Raw genomic sequence first — 22,683 nt, 5'->3', positions numbered from 1 at the left:
AATGGGCCTGCATCCAACCAAACTAGGGCTCCAGGAGCTCTTGGCTGAGTATGCTAAGGACCACCCATCTGAATATGGTGATGGCCAGTCAGATGAGGAAGGGGAAGAAGAGGAGGTGGATAATGACCTCCACAGACTATCCCCTAGGGATGAGAGGGCACCCATACCCTCAAACCCAAGAATTAGCATCTTTGCCCCTATAGATCACACAGTTGACTCTGGTACCAGAGAAATCACTGGGGGACCCACCGGTGAAGAGGACAGCCTTGTGAGGCTGGCCAGAAGATTAGAGCTAGAGTCCAGGCTCCTGGCTCTGGAAAAAGAAAGGAGAGAGATGGGTTTAGCATCCATCAATGGTGGCAGCAATAATAAAAATAAGGATAGGGAGGAAACTTCTGACCTTAAAATCCCCAAAGGGATTGTCCCTAAATTTGAGGAAGGTGATGATATCACCAAATGGTTCACAGCCTTTGAGAGGGCTTGTGATATCAGAAAAGTAAAGAAACCTCTCTGCGGGGCACTCCTGTGGGAACTGTTCTCTGGTAACTGCAGTGACAGGCTTCTGACCCTCTCTGGGCCAGAAGCCCTCATGAAGAAAGCTCTGATTGAGGGATTTGGATTCACCACTGAGGAGTATAGAATAAGATTCAGGGGGGCTCACAAAACCCAGACCCAGTCCTGGATTGATTTTGTAGACTTCTCTGTGAAGACACTGGATGGTTGGTTAGCTGGACATGGTGTTCAGGATTTTACTGGATTGTACAATTTATTCATGAAGGAACATATATTAAGTAACTGCACAAATGAAAAGTTGCATCAGCATTTGGTAGACCTAGGTCTACTTTCTTCCCAAGAATTGGGAAAGAAGGCAGACCACTGGGTCAAGACTAGGGTGACAAGGACAGCCACTGGGGGTGACCAAAAGAAAGTGGTCACATAACCTCCCCAGGGGAAAGGTGGTGAGAAACCCCAAGATAAAAAGTCTGAGTCTTCCAAAGGGCCCCAAAAACCTGTTCAGGTGGGTGGGACCCAAACTACTCCTTATGTGCCTCAAACCTATAGGGAGAAGAACTATGATCCCTTAAAGGCCTGGTGTAATAACTGTAAGAGGTCAGGACACCTAACTGTAGACAAATCTTGCCCCCACAACAAAGCCCCTAAGGCACCCAGTACAGCTACTCCTGGGGCAGCAAGTATACAAATGGGATCAGAGGTGTACCCTGAGCAAATCTGGGAACACAGTCTAGTCTCCTTGGGAGAAGTGGAGTTTGCCACTGTAGCTGTGTGGCCCCCCAACTTAAAGAAATACGTACAGTACCCCTGGGTGAATGGAACTAGGGTAGAAGCTCTGAGGGATACAGGTGCCAGTGTCACTATGGTGAAAGACACACTGGTTTCCCCTGAGCAATACTTGATTGGGAAGTCTTACCCAGTCACCAACGCTGACAGTGTCACCACTAGTCATCCCATGGCCATGGTGACCTTAGGCTGGGAGGGGGGTTACTGGCCTGAAACAGGAAGTGGTCTCTCCAAAATTGCCAGCTGCATGTCTGCTTGGAAATGATCTGGAAACCTCAGCCTGGGCTGAGGTTGTGCTAAAGGCCCATGCAGCCATGCTGGGCACCCCTGAATTGGTGTGTTTGCAAACCAGAGCACAGGGCAAGAGGAAGGGTGAAAAAGTAGGTCTGGAGCCTGAAATAATGGCCCAACCAACCAAGAGAAAAGGTAAGAAGACTGGGGAACCAGCTTCTACACAGCAAAACATTCAGGACCCCTCTCCACAGGGAGAGGATTTGGATATCCCTGAGGGAACTGAGTCCATCGAGCTTGACACATAACAGGTTGAACTCTTGGGCCCATGGGGACCCTCTAGGGAAGAGCTGTGCCAGGGTCAGCGAGACTGTCCCACTCTTGAAAGCCTGAGGCAGCACGCTGTTTCAGAAGAAAGGGGAGATGTCAGTGGTACCCACAGAGCTTATTGGGAAGAGGGATTACTGTATGCTGGGGCAAGAAACCCCACTCCTGGAGCCACCAGGAGGGTGGTAGTGCCACAGAAGTACAGGGAGTTCCTCCTAACTTTGGCTCATGACATCCCCCCTAGCTGGACATCTGGGGCAATCCAAAACTTGGGAAAGGCTAGTGAGTCACTTTTACTGGCCCCAGATGCACCAAAAGGTGAAGGAGTTTGTCAGCTCCTGTGTTACCTGTCAAGCCAGTGGCAAGACAGGTGGCCACCCAAAGGCCCCCCTCATCCCACTACCAGTGGTGGGGGTCCCCTTTGAAAGGGTAGGAGTGGACATTGTGGGTCCACTTGAACCTCCCACAGTCTCAGGGAACAAATTTATTCTAGTGGTAGTGGATCATGCTACTAGGTACCCTGAAGCAATTCCACTTAGGACTACTACAGCTCCTGCAGTAGCCAAGGCCCTCCTGGGTGTCTTCACCAGGGTAGGGTTTCCTAAGGAGGTGGTTTCAGACAGAGGATCCAATTTCATGTGTGCTTACCTAACACATGTGGAAGGAGTGTGGAGTGCAGTACAAGTTTACTACACCCTACCACCAACAAACCAATGGCCTTGTTGAGAGATTCAACAAGACATTGAAAGGTATGGATCATCTCCTTCCTGAATGGTCGCACTTTCCAGATATTTTCAGCCACTAACAACTCCGACACTCACTTTTCCCCTCATGGGGTCCCTCAGTGCTCCATACTTTGCCCTCTGCTTTTCAATCTTTATGTAAGGCCTCTTGCAGACATAGCCGATCAAGCCGGCCTCACTCTCTTTTCTTACACAGATGAATCACAAATTATCTTTTCCCTCTCTTCCTCTGATCCCCATTCAACATCAGACCTTCAACTTGGCCTGACTAATATCGCCGCATGGATGGCCAAACACCATCTTCAACTTAATGGTGATAAAACTGAGGTCCTAGTACTGGGTAAGGATAAAGACCTCTGGGGTCCCTCTCACTGGCCTACCGAGATGGGTACCCCCCGACACCCTCTAATCATGTACGAAACTTGGTCGTATATATTGACGACTCTCTGTCTTGGCACCAACAGGCCGTCAGGGTCGCAGCAACATGCTTTACCATCTTGAGATGGCTGCGTAAAATCATTTGGATGCTACCCTCTACCAATCAAAAAAACGTGATCCATGCCCTCATAACCTCAAGGCTGGACTACGGAAATATCCTGCTACTCGGTGCCAATAAGACTGTAACCCGCAAACTGCAGCTTGTTCAAAACGCTGCAGTCAGACTTCTATGTAAAATTCCTAGAAGCTTGCACATTTCCGGCTACATTCGTGATCTGCACTGGCTTAGAGTGGTTAGTCGCATTAAATTCAAAGCATTGAGCTTTATGTTTAAGATAAGACAGGGCCTGGCGCCATCGTACTTGCATACTCTTGTCAGCCCTTATATTCCTACACGTCACCTTCGCTCTTCAACGCTTGTGAAATTTACGATCCCTCGTTTCAGACTTGCCAGGATGGGTGGCAGGTCCTTTTCCTACCTCGGCCCCTCCCTCTGGAACTCCTTGCCACTTACCATTCGCAAAGAAACCAACTACTCTTGCTTCCGTAGATCCATAAAGACCTGGCTATTCAACCAATAATTTCTCCCTTGTACTTCATCAGTCTGTCCTGGCGCCGGGAAACCCTTTTTGGGTAGCTGTTGCGCCTTATAAATTTATTTATAAATAAATAAAATCATGGGTCTCCCTGAAAAACTCAAAAGGAGATGGGATGTCCCGTTACCATGCTTGCTTTTCGCTTACAGGGAAGTGCCACAGAAGGGAGTAGGTTTCTCACCCTTTGAATTTTTGTTTGGTCATCCTGTAAGGAGACCACTGTGTCTTGTAAAAGAGGGCTGGGAGAGGCCTCTTCAAGAACCCAAACAGGACATAGTGGACTATGTGCTTGGCCTAAGGTCCAGAATGGCCGAGTACATGGAAAAGGCATCCAAGAACCTTGAGGCCAGCCAGGAGCTCCAGAAGCACTGGTATGACCAAAAAGCTGCACTGGTTGAATTTCAACCTGGGCAACAGGTGTGGGTTTTGGAGCCAGTGGCACCAAGGGCTCTCCAAGATAAATGGAGTGGCCCTTACCCTATCCTAGAAAGAAAGAGTGAGGTCACCTATCTAGTTGACCTGGGCACTAGCAGGACACCCAAAAGGGTCATCCATGTGAACCGCCTCAAGCTCTACAATGACAGGGCTGACCTCACCATGCTGATGGTGACTGATGAGGAACAGGAAGCAGAGAGTGAACCTCTCCCTGACCTCTCCTACAGCCCAAAAGATGGGTCAGTGGATGGTGTGATCTTCTCAGACACCCTCTCTGCCCAACAGCAGACTGACTGCAAGCAAGTCTTGCAAGAGTATGCTAGCCTCTTTTCCCTGACCCCTGGTCTGACAAACTGGTGTACCCATGATGTGGACACTGGTGACAGTGCACCTGTCAAAAACAAAATCTATCGACAGTCAGACCAAGTTAAGGAAAGCATCAAAGCTGAGGTCAGCAAGATGCTGGAGTTAGGGGTCATTGAACCCTCTGAGAGCCCCTGGGCTAGCCTAGTGGTTCTGGTCCCCAAACCTCATCAACAGGGTGAAAAGAGAGAGATGAGGTTCTGTGTGGACTATAGAGGGCTCAACTCTATCACCAAGACAGATGCTCACCCTATTCCAAGAGCAGATGAACTGATAGATAAATTAGGGGCTGCCCAGTTCCTCAGTACCTTTGACTTAACTGCTGGGTACTGGCAGATTGGCATGACCCCAGGAGCAAAAGAAAATACAGCATTCTCCACCCCTGATGGGCATTATCAGTGTACTGTAATGCCCTTTGGGTTAAAGAATGCCCCTGTCACTTTCTAAAGGTTGGTGAACCATGTCCTAGCTGGGCTGGAGTCCTTTAGTGCAGCTTATCTTTTTGATATTGCTGTCTTTAGCTCCACCTGGCAGGATCACCTGATCCACCTTGGAAAAGTTTAGAGGCCCTGCAAAGTGCAGGTCTCACTATCAAGGCATCCAAATGCCAGATAGGGCAGGGCACTGTGGTGCACTTGGGCCACCTTGTAGGTGGAGTCCAAGTACAGCCCTTACAACCCAAGATCCAGGCCATCATGGACTGGATAGCTCCAACAACCCAGACCCAGGTCAGGGCATTCCTAAGCTTGATTGGGTACTACAGGAGGTTTGTGAAGGGATATGGGTCCATTGTGACCCCCCTCACAGAACTCACCTCCAAGAAGATGCCCAAGAAGGTTAACTGGACAGTTAGTTGCCAAAAGGCTTTTGACACCCTAAAGGAAGCAATGTGCTCAGCACCAATTCTGAAAGCTCCAGATTATGCCAAGCAGTTCATTGTGCAGACTGATGCCTCTGAGCTAGGGATAGGAGCGGTCCTATCCCAGACCAATGATGAAGGCCAAGACCAACCTGTTGCTTTTATAAGCAGGAGGCTACTCCCCAGAGAGCAGCGTTGGAGTGCCATTGAGAGGGAGGCCTTTGCTGTGGTTTGGTCCCTGAAGAAGTTGAGGCCATACTTGTTTGGTACTCACTTCCTGGTTCAAACTGACCACAGAGCTCTCAGATGGCTAATGCAGATGAAAGGGGAAAATCCAAAACTACTAAGGTGGTCCATCTCCCTACAGGGAATGGACTTTGAAGTGGAACACAGACCAGGGACTGCCAATGCAGATGGACTTTCCAGGTTCTTCCACTTAGACAATGAAGACTCCATAGGGCAAGGTTAGTCTCATCACCTTTCGTCTGGGGGGGGGGGGGGGGGGGGGTTGTGTGAGAAAGTGCCATCTTTCCTGTATGGTATGCCCCCACTTTTTTGCTGAATTGCTGAATGTACTTTGACTGAGTGTGCCCTGGACTCCTGCCAATCAGGTGCCCAGGGCCTATGTTCCTTCCCTAAAAACACAAACCCCAAATTGGCAAACCCTGGCCACATGTCAGCCCCTGGTAAATGGTACCCTAGGTACCCAGGGCCTTGTGACCAGGGAAGGCCTCTAAGGGCTGCAGCACTCATTGTGCCACCCTTAGAGGCCCTGTACTTTTAAATACACACACACACTGCCCTTGCAGGCTGGGTGCAAGACAAAACAAAGAGTCGACATGGCACACATCCCTCTGTGCCATGCCCATCACCTACACTGCCATGGCATACATCAGCCACCCCTCTAGCTGGGTGCCCTATGCCAATGGTGTGGGCACAGGAGCAGGAGCCCTGTGCCCCTACAGTACCCAGGTCCATTCCTGGGCACTGTAAGTGCAGTGCTGCCCTTCAAGAGTACATGGTGCTGGGAGCTCGTCAAACACGAACTCTACAGTACCATAAAGGCAGCACTGAAGACTGAGAAGTTTGGTATCAAACTTCTCAGCACATTAAACCCACACTGATGCCAGTGTGGGATTTAATGTACCAAGCACCCCAGAGGGCATCTTAGAGATGCCCCCTAAAACCTAACCTACGTCTGTTCTGAGGCTGCCTAGGCTGCCACACAGCAGACATGTTGCTGGACCCCTGGGTAGGAGAGCCCCTGCTCTCCTGGGCCTGCAACAATGCACATCCTGGGCGTGGTGCTAAATCTCCTCCCCCAGGATGGGCAGGGGGAAGCTTCAAAGGCATGCCGCCTCTGTGAGCTTCCCCAGGCCACTGCAACCCCCCACTCTGGCGGGAAGCTTGGCCGGAAACCCCAAATAAGGACAGGGGATGTGCCAGCCTGCCAACCCCACTCCTCAGGTGGGGGAGGCGAGGTGAAGCCCATCCCCGGGCTCTCGCCATCTTGAAGATGGGAAGCCCTACCCAATCAGGATTAGGCTACTGCCCCCCTCCCACAGGAGAGAGGCAGGATAGGGGGTGTAACCACCCCAGGACAGGGACCCCTTGGTCCCTGCCCTTCACCTACCTGTAACGCCCCTAAATCTAGTATTTAGGGGCACTCTGAACCTTCCTTCCCCAGATTCCGAAATACAAAGAAGAGCAAGAAGAAAGAAGACCTGCCCTGCAGCTGCTGAGAAGAGGAAGACACCAACTGTCTTGGCCCCAGCCCTTCCGGCCTGTCGACCCTCGAATCTGCTCCTGCTCCAACCCGGCATCTCTTGTGGCCAGCAACCTCACAAACCCCGGAGGACCTGGCTATCCTTCAACTCTAAACCCCTGGGACTCCCATGAGTAGAGGCTCTACTCGAAAACGTACTTCTAATCCCTGGCATCAGCCCGGAACCGCGAACCCAGCACACTCTGCACCAGCCAAGCCTGGCCGGTGCCGGAGTGAATAAAGACCACGAGGACGACCCCACAGCGACTGTGACCCTGAGTCCGGCACCCAAGGACCTCCCTCGACCCTCCTGAAGAAACCTGCAGCCTCAGAACAAGATGCCCCCCCTACCGCGATCAACAGAGGGTAAGACTTCCTGACACCAAAAGGCAGCCCTGCACACGGCGCCCCGCGGCCCCCTGTGCCCACTCCCGGGGTACCTACCTATCCTCCAACTACCCAACTTACCTCTCGAAGTGGTGGTGGCACCTGAAGAATCCTTGTCCCCGAGCTTGCAGTCTTTTTCTAAACCGGAGATTTCCCATTGAAATCAAGTGAGCGCCCGAAGGCTCAAAAGCACCCTGCACCCAGCCGCCCGAGTGGCGCTGGCAGTGCAACCTCTACACCTATCTACTTCCCCACTTGCCCTGAGCAAGTGACCAGGAGCCCAGCTCCCACAGCCGCGTAGCTTGCTAGTCAGCAGCCACCAACCAAGGCCCCCCTATCCCTAATAGGATAACATTGGGCCTAACTCTCTCTGCACCCGGCCGCCCTAGTGTCGCTGAGGGTGAACTAACTGTACCTACCTGACCCTGGGGGACCCCTCAGTCTATGCCCAGAACCTCAAATCTGCCAGTCGAGTACTTACCTTTAAACCGATAACTCTATTTTTTTCATAGGGTAACATTGACTGGCTTTTTCCTGAAATTTCTTCCAAGTGTGGACTTTTCAAATATTAAAATATTCACCAAAAATCAGCCGAGTAACGAAAACGAAAATACTCGCCTGCTCTTAGGTGATCTCCCAGTGCTGGATCTTGGTGCCCAGCGCTGACTCTGAAAAATACCTACAACTGTACCTACCAGTAACCCAATTTTCTTCCATAGGAAACCATTGACTGTTTTTCTGTGAAACTTCTTCTAAGTGTCAATTTCTGCAATCTTTAAATATTCCTTAAAAATCGTATAATATCTGAAAAGGTAATTACTTAGCTGTTTTGGATAAAGGTCCCAGTACTGTACCTGCAACCTGAATTTGCTTCCATAGGGAATCATTGACTGTTTTCTCTGAAATATTTTCTAAGTGTAGACTTTTAAAATAGCTAAAATTGGTTTAAAAATCATCACAGCAATTAAGTCGACTTTCATCACTTGATTCTAAGTACTGACCCAGGACTGAATCTAGGATCCAGTCCTGGAATTCCAAAAGTAATCCTAAAAGTAATCTGTTGCAAATAACTTGAAACTTACATTGAATTCAATGCATTATTGTGTTTAAAATAGTGTTGCCTATTGCAACCACTTGTAACTGTTTACAAAAGTCAATTGCATATTGCAAAAGCATTTATATAAAGCATCTCATTCTGAGAAAGTATATTTTAATACCTATTGTTGGTTCTAAAATAAAACAAGCATGTATTTTTTTATATATAAATCATTGGCCTAGAGTTCAGTTATTGAGTGTGTGAGACTATTTGCTGACTGAGTGTGTACAACAAATGCTTTACACTGTCCTCTGATGTTGCCTTACTGCTCGACCAAGCTACCACTTTAGAGAGTAAGGTTATATCTAACTTTAGCCTCTGCCAAACCCTTGGGGACTGTGGACTCTGTACACCCTGTACCTATTAAGGAACAGTATATACAGAGCCACTTTCTCACACCCACAGACTATCGGTGCTGCTCATTAAACTCTTATTAACAAGATGACTTGCAGTTTGTTATGGGTCCTATTAGTTTGCTTTATCTTAGCCTTCCATGTGGTGATGGTGGCAATGGTGGGTGTGGCCTTTGTTAAAGACCTAGCGTACTAACATCTGCAGTCCTAGACCAAAGCCCTCTACGTTTCCAAAGGCCCACCTACAATCTCATGATTCTGGGAACAATGCTTCCTGCTGCTGTGAGAGGAACTGAAGGTTGAAGCTCACGGTAGACACGTAGCGCCTGTAGTTGGTAGAACGAACGAACGTAGCTGTGAAAAGAAAATTCATTTGCGCGTCCCACAGTCTCGGAGGGTGGCCATGTTCACAGCTCCAAGCAATATTGGTGAAATGAGAGAAAGTGGAGTGGTCCGAGAATCAAGAGCATGTGGCGGCCGTGTTGTAATTGCTCCTATATGAGATCATGTGTCAATTTCAATTGTATTTGTATTAAATAATAAAGCATTCGTCTGTCTGTCCTGTAGTATTCTGCGGTGAAATCAAACTATGCAGTCCTTAGTCGTCTGTATTTTGTTATGTCGCGGGAGAAGCTTCAATAGTTGGGAATAGATGCCTGTACATACCTCCCTTTATGCATGAGTGGAGCGCGACCTTCAGGATGTTAAGAATTTGATTGGATTAAAATTTATATTTCTTGGCCACAGCACTTCCAGGAAAAATGTCCAGAACGACACATTACAGCACGCATCACATGACCTCACTACAAATGTTTCCCACCAGCTCTGAGGCTGCCTGGTCCTGTTTTTAGGTCTCGCCTACGCAGCGCGCATCTGCTGCATAGGAGGAGACCTCTTGGAATCTATTTGCTTTTTCGGGCAAAAACGTGCACGCTTTGCATTGCTTTCAATGGCAGCGTGTGCATGTTTGGCTATTCCCTTGAGGGAGCGAGCTTTGGCGACATCTGTTTGTAATTAACTTGCAAACAGATAGTGCCCCTGCTCGCTCCCGCAAGGGAGACGCTCTGTGGGTCTTGTTTTTTTTTTTTTTGGCTAGTCTGTTCTTGTTTAGCAAACCAATGTGAGCATTGACGCCGGGGAGGTTTAGATTCTTACTGCCGTGGTGATTGCTGTGTGGGGGAGGCAGTATGTGCCATTGAATGTGTTGTTGTATACATCACCTTTCTTTTAGGTTGCCAGATGTGTTCCCTGAGTATGTAAATCGTGTTAAGTTTCCGAATCAACGCAAATGATAGAGAGAGACGGAAAAACACACGTGCGCAACTCCCAAACAAAAATACATGCTTCTGGTATACGGGCCACTGGTATATGGTGACTGTACATTGACATGTAGATTTCTTATCCATGACTGGTAAATTATGTTGTTTTGTTTAGTGCTTCACAGGTCCGTAGCAAGGCTGCGCGCCCAAGAGGTTTCTGTTGCATGTTCTTTTTATTGACAACTAAACAGAGCCAAATAACCTCATTTTCCCCAGCACGCTTGAATAGGACTGACTCTACTGCTGAAAAGACGTCAAGAAATAGTCCCCTGCAGTCTGTGAACCCAGCCACCCCTGCGGCAGCTCCGTCGCAGACACAGCCACGGCCAAGGGTGCACAAAACCTCGGCGCACTTGTAAGTTTGCATCGTGGTCGTGTGTTTTAATCACGGTCTCCCCGCTTAGCGCATTGATTTACTCTGTATTGGTAAATATGATCACGTGGAAGTCGTGGCCAATGGTTGAGGACGCAGCCTGCAAAATACTATGATTGTTCCCGGTGAGGCGACCGCATACAGTTAAGTGTCACCTTTTATGAGAGTGCGAGGGGAGCCTAAAATGTCGTCCAGTGGCGCTATAAGTAACTATTACGTGTACTCCCTGATGGGGCATGAAAGCGAGGAGAGCTATGGGTCCCGCTGCGTCCAGGTGGGGCACGGTGCGGCCTCCAGGGCCCCGGGTGGCACAGAGACTTCTGACTTCTCCGCCTGCAGCTTTGCGCCCAAATCCGCAGTCTTCCCGGCTGCCTGGTCTGCGGTGCACTCGCAGCTGCCTGCTGCCACCGTGAGCGGTCTCTACCAGCCCTACATGGCCCAGGCAGCGCCGCTGGCGGCTGGTGGGCGCTATGTGGTGCGACCCTGTCTGGAACCGCTCTCCGCCTCCTCCGCCGCAGCCTTCCCTGCCTTCCACCACCTGTACGCGGGCGTCAAGCCCGAGAGCATGCCCGCCAAGAAGAGCGAGTGCTCATCCTTCGAGCCCCAGCCGGATGTCTGCAAATGTACCACGTACAGTGTTATTACTTATACTGCACAACTGATTTACACTGCAAAACTGTATTACTCTCCAGTGTCACATTACATTACAGTGTCGACTCGTACTGGACTTTTGTTTTTCCATCAAACACCCTAAGGAGGGCTTTCTGTACTGATGTATGCCCCAGGGGTTCATACCACTGCGAGCGAGCCTTCTCAAAGTGCATGCAACTGAGTCATGCCGCTGCCAGTGAAGCCAGCACTGATACAGAGCAGTGCACATAGCTCAGTGCGCTGTCAGAACGCGAAAGAGCTAATTGCTCAGAAATATGTAATGTACATCAGTGCGCTGAGTCAAGCACGTGTGCGTAGCGCTGTCAGTCCATGCGTGCAGGGACATGCAGCAGTTGCATTGAGAGTCAGACTGACAGTGCAATGCAGTGACAAACATCAGCTCATTGGGGGTTACTGCACACACTGACAGCTCTGGTGCCAGTGAGGCATATTACGGGCCACACTTAAAGAGCTCGAGTGGGGCTATCGCAGCTGCACTACTGTATGTATTTGCACACAGGGGTCGCGCATACTGCACTCCTGTGCCAGCGAACTGATGCGTAAAGACCGCTGCACACACATGTTGTGCCGGTCCCTGCAGTGTGATCGAGTGATGTGTACTTCAGATGTTTATTCTCGTCCACAAGCACTTCCTGCAGATTGTTTAAATTAAAATCCAGGCGGTGGAGCTACGAGAAAACGTATGGCCGGCCGGCTCCATGGCAATATATCTTAGTGAGCTGTACATTGATAGATAAACATTGTGTTTTCATGATATTGGTAGGCGCGAGTATGTGTATTTCACCCTCTGCCCACATGTGCTATGAGTCTACGCTTGCTGAGTATGCGCGCTATACTACAGACACAGAATACGGCATCTGCAGCGATGACAAACCAATTAGATTATCTACTTGAGTCATTTTAGAGCGCCTAGCATTTCCAGCGTTTATACATATGCAGAGGGTGAGTTGTTGGACGTGAGCGTGAGTTCAGCTCGTCATGGGTTTCAGGGGGAGTGGTCCATTTTTCATCTGTATAGACGGAGCATACAACATTCGATCAGACGCATCACTTCTGTCAGCTCATCAAGAACGTCTTGTCTAATAAGCTGTTACGGCGGGCCAATGCTACAGCATGTGTTTTAATCCCACTTAAGGTGAAGGGCAGACAGCCAGTGTATGAATAAGGGAATATTTTGATAATTTTACCTGGTGTGAGGTCACCCACCAGGGGCAGAAGTATTTTCCACCTTAGACCTGAGAGCAGCATACCATCAAATCAAGATAGATAGCGATTCCATGAACTTGACCGCTTTCATCGCGCCTTTTCGGACCAATAAGTTTACACGCCTTCCTTTTGGTCTCAATTCTGCTGCTTCTTTCTTCCAACGAGCTATGGAAGATGTCTTACATGGGTTAGCAGGCGTAAAAATATATCAGTACGATGTTCTGATACATGGTTCATCACAGAAAGAACATGATGAGAGACTCAGGGCTGTCTTAACTAGGTTTAAGTCTCGTGGTTTGACTCTTCATGGGAGTAAGTGCAAGTTCAATCTTTCAGAAATTGACTACTTAGGACATAAACTAACAAAGGGGGGTGTGAAACCACAAGATCATTTGGTGAAAACTATTGAGGGTCTTTCAGAACCTCAGACCAGAGATGAGTTGATCACTTTCCTAGGTATGGCATAATATTATAATAAATTTGTTCCTCAGTTTGCCTCACGTACTTTTGCTCTAAGGTCACTTTTAAAGAAAGGTGTAAAATGTGTGTGGTCTCCCAATTGCCAGGTGGAGTTTGATGATATTTAGGTAGTGCACCTTCACTCCGCAGTTTTGATACTACGGCTAAGTCAGTCTTGCTTACTAATGCTAGTTCAAAGGGGCTGGGTGCAGTCCTTAAACAAGTCAAGGATGGTAAAGAAGTGACCATTATGTTTCTCTCTAGGACACTAGTAGGACCAGAAGTTCAATACTCAGTCATAGAGAAAGAGTCTGTGTATTTTCTGGGCCATTAGGAAATTAAAAGAAATTTCTGTGGGGAAGCTTTTATTGTACGCTCAGACCACAAACCATTGAAAGGCTTGTTTACTAAAAAGAGTTTAGATGCTGTTTCTTCAAGAATTTTCAGGTGGATTGTTGCCCACCGGGATTATGATTTTGTGGTAAATTACATACCTGGAGTAGAAAACAAAGTGTCAGATTGTCTTTCTCGCCTTGTTCAAACCAATTCAAATCCTAATCCCGAAAATATGGGTGACTTGTGGGATGACTATGAATGCAAAGTATGTGAAATAATAACAGATGTTTTGAGTGAAAATGAGTGGAAAGATTCGTTGAGTAATGATGTTCTCACGAAGGTATCTCAATTGGTGACAGAAGGGTGGAAAGGTATGAAGGGGCTAAATGAGGAAGTTCGTCAATATTGGAATGTTCGTGATGAATTGTCTATCAGCTCTGGAGTACTATGGAGGGGTACGAAACTTGTGCCTCCCTGTTCTGTCAGATCAAGAATCATTCATCAGGCACATCTGGGTGTTTCAAAAGACCAAAGAAAGAATTCGCCTACATTTCTGGTGGCCTGGCATTGATCTTCAAGTTGAACGATTGGTGATAGATTGTGCAGTGTGCAATACGTGTGACAAAACATTAATGACGAGAGTTCAACGAGAGTTCAACCCATGGTGATACGTGAGGAGCTTACCAGGTGCTGGGAAGAAATTGCTCTTGATCTGCTAGGACCCATTTCTGGATCTTCTGATCAGTGCTATGTGTTGGTTGGTTTTGATAAGTTTTCTAGATGGCCAGAGATCAAAATTGTACGGAACACTGAAACCAAAGATGTTATCAAATTTCTAGAGGAAATTTTTGCCAGGGAGGGTCTTCCTGACTCTCTTTTAACAGATAATGGAGTCCAGTTGGTCTCAAAGGAAATGGAGGAGTATTTGTCAAGGAATGGTATCGGACATAAACGGTGTGCTCTCTATCATCCCGAGACCAACGGGATGGTAGAGCGGTTTAATCGTGTCCTCAAAGTGTCTATCCAATTGGCCAAACTTCAAGGAAAAGACTGGAGGTTAGAAATTGCAGAACGTGTGAGAGTCGATCGTCTCACACGCCATTCCACCACTAATAAAGTTCCTTTTGAACTGTTTAGAGGGCGCAGTCCCAATACACAACTCTTTCATCTTTGGATGAGAGATAAACGCATTAATGCGAATTCAGAAGGGTTTTCAGGTGTTGGTGTTTCTAATGCTGTTCATTGTAAGGATTCACAAAAGTTAAAAACTTTGAAAAGAAAAAATTACTTTGACGCTAGACATGCTTTTTCGCATACATGTGTATGTGTGGGAGACAAAGTGAAAGTTCGTTTACCCCAGAAATCTGGTAGTCTTTCTAAATTTTCTTCTCCATTTGTTAAAAAAAAAAAATTCAGAATGCTGTTAAACTAAATGATGGTCGCATTTGGAATTTAAGTAGGATTGCTCCTCTACATGATAAAATATCTTATGTACTGAAGAGTTGTCTAACAAAAAACCCTTCTTTCTTCTTCTTTTCCCTATTTAATTTTTTATGTAAAGGGGAAAGGTGTGTAATATCTTTACTTTAAAATATTCTCATGTTATGTTCAACTTAAGGTTTAACTATTATTATTCAAGCTACCTTCTACATGTACAGTTCTAGAATGTTACTCATTGAAGCTCTTTAAGAATGCTTATTAGTCAGATGCTACTTGGATGCTGTGTGGATAGGTTGTTTCTTATATTGATGAATCTCAACAATAAATCCTTCATCCTTCAACCTTACTACCTGGTGTGGTCAACTTTATTACAAGGTTCTATGCAATATGTTAAACTGAATATATTTAAGCTTTGCATTACGTGATACTTTTGATGATATCCTATGATCTTATCTCACTCTGTCGTTTAATACTCGGTGGCGGCTACAGTAAATAAACAAGCATTGGCATAGCCAATAGGTCTCGCCTTTGGGACCTTATAAGTGTTTAGCAATGCAACAGTTGATGTTGTTGCACCAAGGATATTGTGCTGCATAACTAAATACTTATAAGGTCCCAAAAGCGAGACCTATTGGCTATGCCAATGCTCGTTTTTTTCCCCCTGGACAGTTCTGTTTTTCATAATGACCCAAATAAATGTCTCCGTCGCTGACCCTCAGACTGTGTTGTGCTATAAAATGCTGCAGCTTGCGGAACAGAGCGCCTTCTTGTCCTGTGCTTTGACCTGTATTCTTATCACTGTGGGAATGCTGGTACTTCATTCACAGGAAGTAGAGAGGAGTAAGGTGTGTTAAAAACTCGCTCAGGCCTGATTTATGGCCGATTATTTTTCTGAAGAGAGGGACTCGTTTGGAGATTAACCTCCGTGGCGATTGAGGGAAACAATCTAACCAGAGTATCCTCTTGAAATCTACTGCTGGAAAAGCAACTTCAAGAAACAGGGGGGTGGGGGGGAAAGACCTCAGTCTTTGAATGCACAGCAAATGTGGCAAGCTAAAAGCAAGATTTACAGCCCTGTTACCAACAGAGCTCGGGGGAAATAGTTAAAGAAAATAGTGCTTACAGACTGTAGATAAAGCAGACAGTGTAACAACACAAGTAAAAAGTCCAGCCCTTATTTCAGGTTACAAGCAGACTAGATGTTTCTAAGGAGGGACTACTGAGCCTATTCGTGAATCAAAAGCAACCATTTAGAAAGGAGAGTAACAGGAGGCAATTGAAAAGATGGGCGGAAAATGGGCAGAGCTTCAAGTCCATACCTGAATACAGCATGCCTTGCAGAGCAGTGCATGCGCTGCCCAGGCTCGACGTAAACAGGACTCACTGAGGGGGGCAACTGTACGTACATGATGGAAGCGCTTCGCCTCTTAAAGGGACAGCAGTCAGTTTTTACACTTTTTTGCACCTTTCCCTCCATGATCGAGAGTATGCCTGCTTTTACATTACAAATGCTGCAGTGATATTTACCGGGATTATTTTAAACATACTACAGTCTACATTGTGGAGAAAAATCTTGCTTAGCTAGATTTTCTGAAGGGTGTTGCATCTCATTTAAATAATTGCACCCTCTGAATTTAACTGTGTGGAACAATATTGGATTTGAAATGTTCCAGGATTCACACTGGTAGCAGGAAAATATTCTACCGTTTATGACTTTAGTGAAAATTCCTGCTATGCACAATCAGGACTACAAGTCCGTAACCTTTTCATATCCAAATGTGCTTACGGTTATTTGACAAGTATGTTTTTTTCCAATGAAGGATATGCTAGTGACTGGCCAAAACCAATGCATCGAGATCGTGTTTCTTACTCTGTATTTGTTTTTATAGCAGTCTGCTAAGGCCATTCTTTAGGCAGTCTGGGACAGTGATCTCAATGATGAGTCTGATGAGATAGAGGGCAGATAATGGGGCAGTAGGCATACACCCCAAGGAACCAGATTAGCGCTGTATCAGTCCAAAGTCCAAAGGTTACTGTTTTTACGGAAAAGCTACAAATCCTCTGAAGAAATAGATTAAAGAGAAAAGGTAAAGCTACAAAACTAATGACAGGCATTAGTTGTTTAGTATTCATAGCCTTCCCTAGTGGAATAATAATTTTATCAAGAAATAAATTAGTTATTTCCTGACACATTTGGAGGGTCACAACTGGATAACATTGCTGGCGATTAGGAGCCACAAAGAAAGTAATTTAAATGTTTTCATTGATTGATATTCGTTTTAGTTGCTATCTTATGGCCAGTACCTATGTTTAGCCCCTTGAATAGGGTGTTCATATATTTTAAGAAGGTAGGAGTACTATAGTTTATCTGTATGGCACTGGTGTTTCCTCAATTTAGTCTTGGCTCTTCTGTTGCTCTGCTTCTTGGCCTTAAGCTTATTACTGAAACAAGGAGCATAAATAAGACTGAACTCTAGATTTGGTTTAGAAGAGACTGACAGCAAATTGTGGCCAATAATGCTATTTCATATGCCCTCATATTGTGCAATGGTCTTGATATTTCACGAGCAAGATAAAATATGTCACCCCCAAGAGTGTGTTCATTTATAGAGGTTTTTGGGCCATGTAAGGATGTAGAGGCATGTAGTGGAGAAAGCTGAAACTTAATCTGGAAGTAATGAGGCGATGGGGAGGAGCTGCCCACTGATGACAATGCCCTCTTGTGTGCATTAGACCTGCTGTGGAGGCTGATGGACATCATTTAGATCTTGTTACCATTCACTCCTAGGTTTCTAAGCTTGTGCATACTCTTGATCTTCCTTGTCTTTCGTTTTCATACAATTATCCTTTTAATTCTCTTTTGCTCACTCTTGCCCTCTCAGCTCCGCCTTCTTCTATAACCTTATGCTCATTTTCTTCTTATGGTCATCCTTTTACTCTGGATAACACACAAAAAAGGGAATGGGGGGGTCCAAGGGAATAAGTTTAGAGACCTGCAAGAAGTTTTACCCCTATAAGTAATCACAAAATACACAAATAACCTCTTTGGTCTGAGCGACCTTCAAACATGAGCAAGGAAAAAAGAGAAGAGAATACTGTAATTAATCTGTGTCTAGAATGACAGTGCCCTGAACAAAGAAAGGAATCCCTTTATAGGATGAATGCCCTCACTCACCAAAAGGTCAGAGCGCTAACTTTATAGAACTTTGACAAAGTCCCTAGGTGACAGCAAGGGACTGATAACCACTCGTGTTTAAAGAATGGAAAAGTTCACAATGTTGGCAACAGTCAAAATCAAATTAAAGAATTATTCTGATCACAGCGAACTCGATTGATGACCAAAAGGAGGTCCCATATTATAAAGAATATATAACATGTATGGAAATCAAGACCCTCTAATGTCATTAAGGATAAACTCCCAATTTGAGAGCGGAGGAATAGTTAACCCTCAGTTCTTTTAATTTATCAGATGAACTATCTGAAATGAAAGGCACACAACCTTAAAAGGACAACCAGGGAATATCCTCATTCAACCCTGATGTATCACTTTTTAAACGGAACACCCACCGCTGTTCTTTTCTAAACAAGAATTTGGAGATGTCTGTTATGTGTTGGGAAATGGGAGGTTGCTCCAAAATTGTCCAACGGGATTTTAGCATCCTAGTTCTCCACATCATTGAAAACATCCCTGAGCTCCCACCTCTTAGTGCGGTGGTCGTAGCCCTCAGTGGGACTAGGTGTTCCCACTGAGAGGAGAAAGCCCAAATGATGAAGCATGTCACCTTTTGGTGAGTGAGGGCATTCCTCCTATAAAGGGATTCCTTTCTTTGTTCAGGGCACTGTCATTCTAGACACAGATTAATTACAGTATTCTCTTCTCTTTTTTCCTTGCTCATGTTTGAAGGTCGCTCAGACCCAAGAGGTTATTTGTGTATTTTGTCATCCTTTTACTCTACCATAGCACTTCCCTCTGTTCTTCATTTCTCCCCTATTTCTTCCACTTTGCTACATTTTTCACTTCATCTCTGTTTCTCTTCATTTTCTCATCAGTTTTCTTGGACTCAGATAACACCTCTGTCTGCTCCTTACATCCCCCAGTAGCAGGGCTGCTGTGTGCCACTGGTTAGAAGTCCAAGCAGTGGATGAGGTACGGTGCTAGGTCATAACAGTGCACATGCACTTGCATTGTAAGTGTTGGGGCACCAGCACGTAGTAGAGACTATTTAATTAGGTAACTAGGCAGTACTAGCCCTACTGTTATCCACGTTTCTAAAGTGATTTACCTCCCTTTCTCCAATTTTGTTCTTGAAAAATGACCCGTCCGCAATTTTTGTTCTAGCCAAGTCAGTAGATTTTAATGAAATCCTTTTTTAGACTAGTATTTGTATTCGGTACCTCGTGTCCTAACATACCTAGAGCATAATGTTGAATGTCTACAGGCCCAGTCCAAAACATGGCTTACTGAACACCAAAATCCTTTAAGATACAAAAGGCAAAACAGTTGGTGTTGTCAGTGCTTGCTACTTGTTTATTACTGCTTTCATCCAGGAAAGTGAAGTGAGAGCTGTTCCGCTTTTGTTAGGCCTGTTGTCCAGCAGTGGTGTTGGTGGATAGCAGGAAGTATTAAGTGGGGCTTGCTTGTTGTTTTCTCCATATGCATTGGGCTAGGTGCCCCTTAGGAGTAATTTTGAACAACGGTGTAAAACATTACTTAACAGCGTTCTACCCTGTCCTAGAATGTTACAAATATGCTGATGAAGGCTTCTGGGTATTTCTTTCCTGTTTGCCTGTTTTTGGTGATCTGGTCCCACTGGTTGAAATATTCAGAACCCAAGCTTTACATTTCAAACCTGTCCCTGTGAAGTGGTTGCAGTCAAGCGGCATTACTCTACGCGAGCATGCCTTTCTACACGCTTCTGTTGAGGGTTTCTCTGCACTTATGCTACTGGGCTAAAGAAACTTCAAGACCATGTACATTGTCTACTGCGGGTCTACTCTGAGAACCTCTAGCCGCATGGTTAAATAAACTGAATGACTGCGGCTAGCTATTAAAATCATTTGACTGTCCCTGTTGCCTAATGTTCTTTATTATTTTTCTAGGAGATAGCGTGGATGGAAAAGGGGCGGGAAAGGGACCAAAGTCGCTCCATGATTTTATGGCTGAGTATGCCAAGTCAAACCGGAGTACTTGCAAAGGATGCGATGAAAAAATAGAAAAGGTAAGGAGATCAAACAGGCTTGTTGTGTCATTTGCTGTTTGCCTTTGTGCATACCTCGCTGAGGTTCATTTCTGTGAAATAGTAGGTAACCCTAGTGGTGTGTCTCTGCTGTGCAGTGTTACTAAAGTATGAAGCTGCAGTAAAGATTCCCATCTGCTATCCTAGTGGAAGGACTTGCAGAGAATGTGATGATAAAATAGAGAAGATAATGAGATCCAAGGGGCTTGTGCGGCCGTGTCCATTATGTTTGGGTGAAGATTGTATTTTTATTTAATGTCCTTGAAAAAGGTTACATGAATGGATTTACTTCTGTCTTAAGCCCGGCATGCTAGAATACATGACTATTGGGTCTAAAAGATGCATACAGTGTAATGTTATGGATGCATAAGGAGGCTGTTCAATGCATGACGAGTGTTAGCAGTTTCTAATGTAACATAATGAAATCTCTCACTAATGGCTGCTTAATAATGGCCAACTCATAATTCTTGTGGGAGATCCACTTTTTTCCCTATAGCATTACAAGGTTTACGGTGACGTTATAAAAATACTCAAACCCAAGTACGAAGCAGTGGAGCCTTGCTCACAGTGGGGGACTAGGGCCTGCTTTGTATGGGCTTGTATTTACCTGCATGGTCACATAGCCTTTCATTCTACTGAGATCAGTAAATTAAGGGCCATTCACTTGGTTGGGACCAAGGAAGACTGTTTTTTTTCTAATTTAAGAGAAAATAGTATAGCCCGTAAGGGTAACCCATATTTAAATCAGATGTTCTGTAAAATGGCAAATATGTTACCTCAGAAGCTTTGCAAAGGGTCAGTCTCCCCGGCAGCTAGAAAATGCCTGGGTGGATAACTTCAACACCACAGACCTCTCTTGCCACTTAACATTCGCTACGCTTCTTGGCACTACAGAGTACGTGCTGCTGGGGTCGGAGTAGTTTTTAGGGGGCTGAGTTTTAGGGCTCAGGGCAAGGGACAAGAAAAGGGCAACTTTCAGGTTGAGAAGACAGTTGGGTTGGGGTAGGGGGAAGTAGGGGTAGGTTTTTGGTGGTGGGGCCTGGATTTAGTGCTCAGGGAGGGAGGCTGTGGTCGGAGTAACTTTTAGGGGCTGGGGATGTCGAGTATTAAGGTTGAGGATAGGGGGTCAGGGAAGATAATAGGGCGGGTAAAATAGACTGCAGGAGTGCCAAATTTGAGGGTTCAGTGCAGAGGGGCAGGAGTATGATCTTTATCACACATGTCCCTTTACCAATCATGTCTTTATCACGAACTTGCGTGGTAAAGACCCGGTCGCGGTTAAGACTGCGTGGTTCAGGCATGCATTGTTGAGGCATGCGTTGTTCCATCACTCAACCTAATCAGAGAGGCTATTTCAGAGCTCTTATATAATGAGATTACTGCCATAACTTGTCGCTACCTTACATGGATCAAAAGGGACAAGTGGATTTTGTTACAGGACAAGTAGATTTATGAGGCAACCTGCCCAATGGACAAGTAGATATTTTATTAAATTCCACACCCCTGGCTGCTGATGTCCCGATGGCTTGGAATTGCGTTTTCAGAACATAGGGCTAACACAGCAATCAGAAGCCTTCAAGTAAGATTTGGTGATGGTTCCTCATAAAGAAGGTACTGAGTGTGTGAGAGAAAATTTCTTCTACTGTGATGACGTTTCCATTCAGTTGGTGATGGACTCCCAGTGGGTCTGCTTTCACGCATGTGTAACAAAGTATGTTTTATAACTGCTTATGGACACTAGCCATGTGTCTATGAATGTGGCAGTGAACACTGTGTGCTTTTGATTAAGTTCTTACTACTAGCTTTCAGTATCACTTTTCTAATTTTATATTGAATCAGTTTTATACCGCCCATGTTTTTTCATCCCTGGTGCTGTACAAAGGAGTGGAGAGAAGCATTGGAAGGAAGGTATATGGTCACTAAAATATACCTGATGCACCTGGTAAAGTTGCTTGCCATTGTAGATATGAGGTACCATAAAATACAGGCCGAGCATTGTCCGTGATAAGTGTTTGAAGTTCCTTTAAATTGTACAGTTGGGCTTCCCTTTCGGTATGGCGGAGCCACAGGAGCATACCAGTTTGAACATCAGCCCTTGATTCTGAATTCTTCGACCCTGGTGTGGAGAATGTTTCAACATTGCAATGTGGGTAGTCAGGCAATTAAATGTCTGTTTCTGGGTGCAAGTATGAGACCTCCTGAGCTTCAGGGATACAGGTTGTTTCTGCCTTTGAACCTTCCACCATGGGATCTCTGAGTCATTGAGAGGGATGCACTGGATAATTGGTCCTCGCCATGTCAAGTCTCCAAAGAGACTTTAAGACTGTCTCAGAGCAGGTTGGGTTGAAGTGAGTTCCATGCCTTTTGAGCATTTCTTGAGGAAGGTGTGTTGCACAGCTTGCAGTTTCCTGAATATTGGATAATTGTAGGTAAAGATCTGCTTCACTGCATAGCTGCTTAGGCTTTAAAACCCAGTCATGGTTCATTGACAACTCATTTTTTCTTCCCAACAGAACCAGGTTAGACTCTCCAAAAAGATGGTGGATCCTGAAAGGCCACAGCTGGGAATGATTGACCGCTGGTACCACCCAGACTGCTTTGTAGCCCGACGTGAAGAGTTAGGCTTTCTTCCCACATACAGTGCCAGCCAGCTCAAGGGCTTCGTGATTCTGAAGCCCGAAGACCAGCAAGATCTTAAGAAGAAGCTGCCGGCTGTCAAAAGTGAAGGGTAAGTGGCCAGGGGGGATGT

At 45.8% G+C, this 22,683-nt stretch overlaps 1 protein-coding gene across 1 annotated transcript in view; it reads left to right on the top strand.

Moving 5' to 3' along the window:
* PARP1 (poly(ADP-ribose) polymerase 1) overlaps positions 1–22,683 on the top strand; it is a 331,612-nt gene that overhangs the window by 57,811 nt on the left and 251,118 nt on the right. The window contains exons 3-4 of the mRNA XM_085610418.1: positions 19,798–19,916; positions 22,448–22,662. Of these exons, the coding sequence (XP_085466544.1) occupies positions 19,798–19,916; positions 22,448–22,662 (334 nt within the window). The remainder of the gene's footprint in view (positions 1–19,797; positions 19,917–22,447; positions 22,663–22,683) is intronic.

This window comes from Triturus cristatus, chromosome 6 (assembly GCF_964204655.1).
Source record: "Triturus cristatus chromosome 6, aTriCri1.1, whole genome shotgun sequence".
In the NCBI taxonomy this organism is placed as follows: Eukaryota; Metazoa; Chordata; class Amphibia; order Caudata; family Salamandridae; genus Triturus; species Triturus cristatus.
The sequence above is the reverse complement of the archived record's forward strand: the minus strand, read 5'-3'. Positions and strand labels throughout refer to the sequence as shown.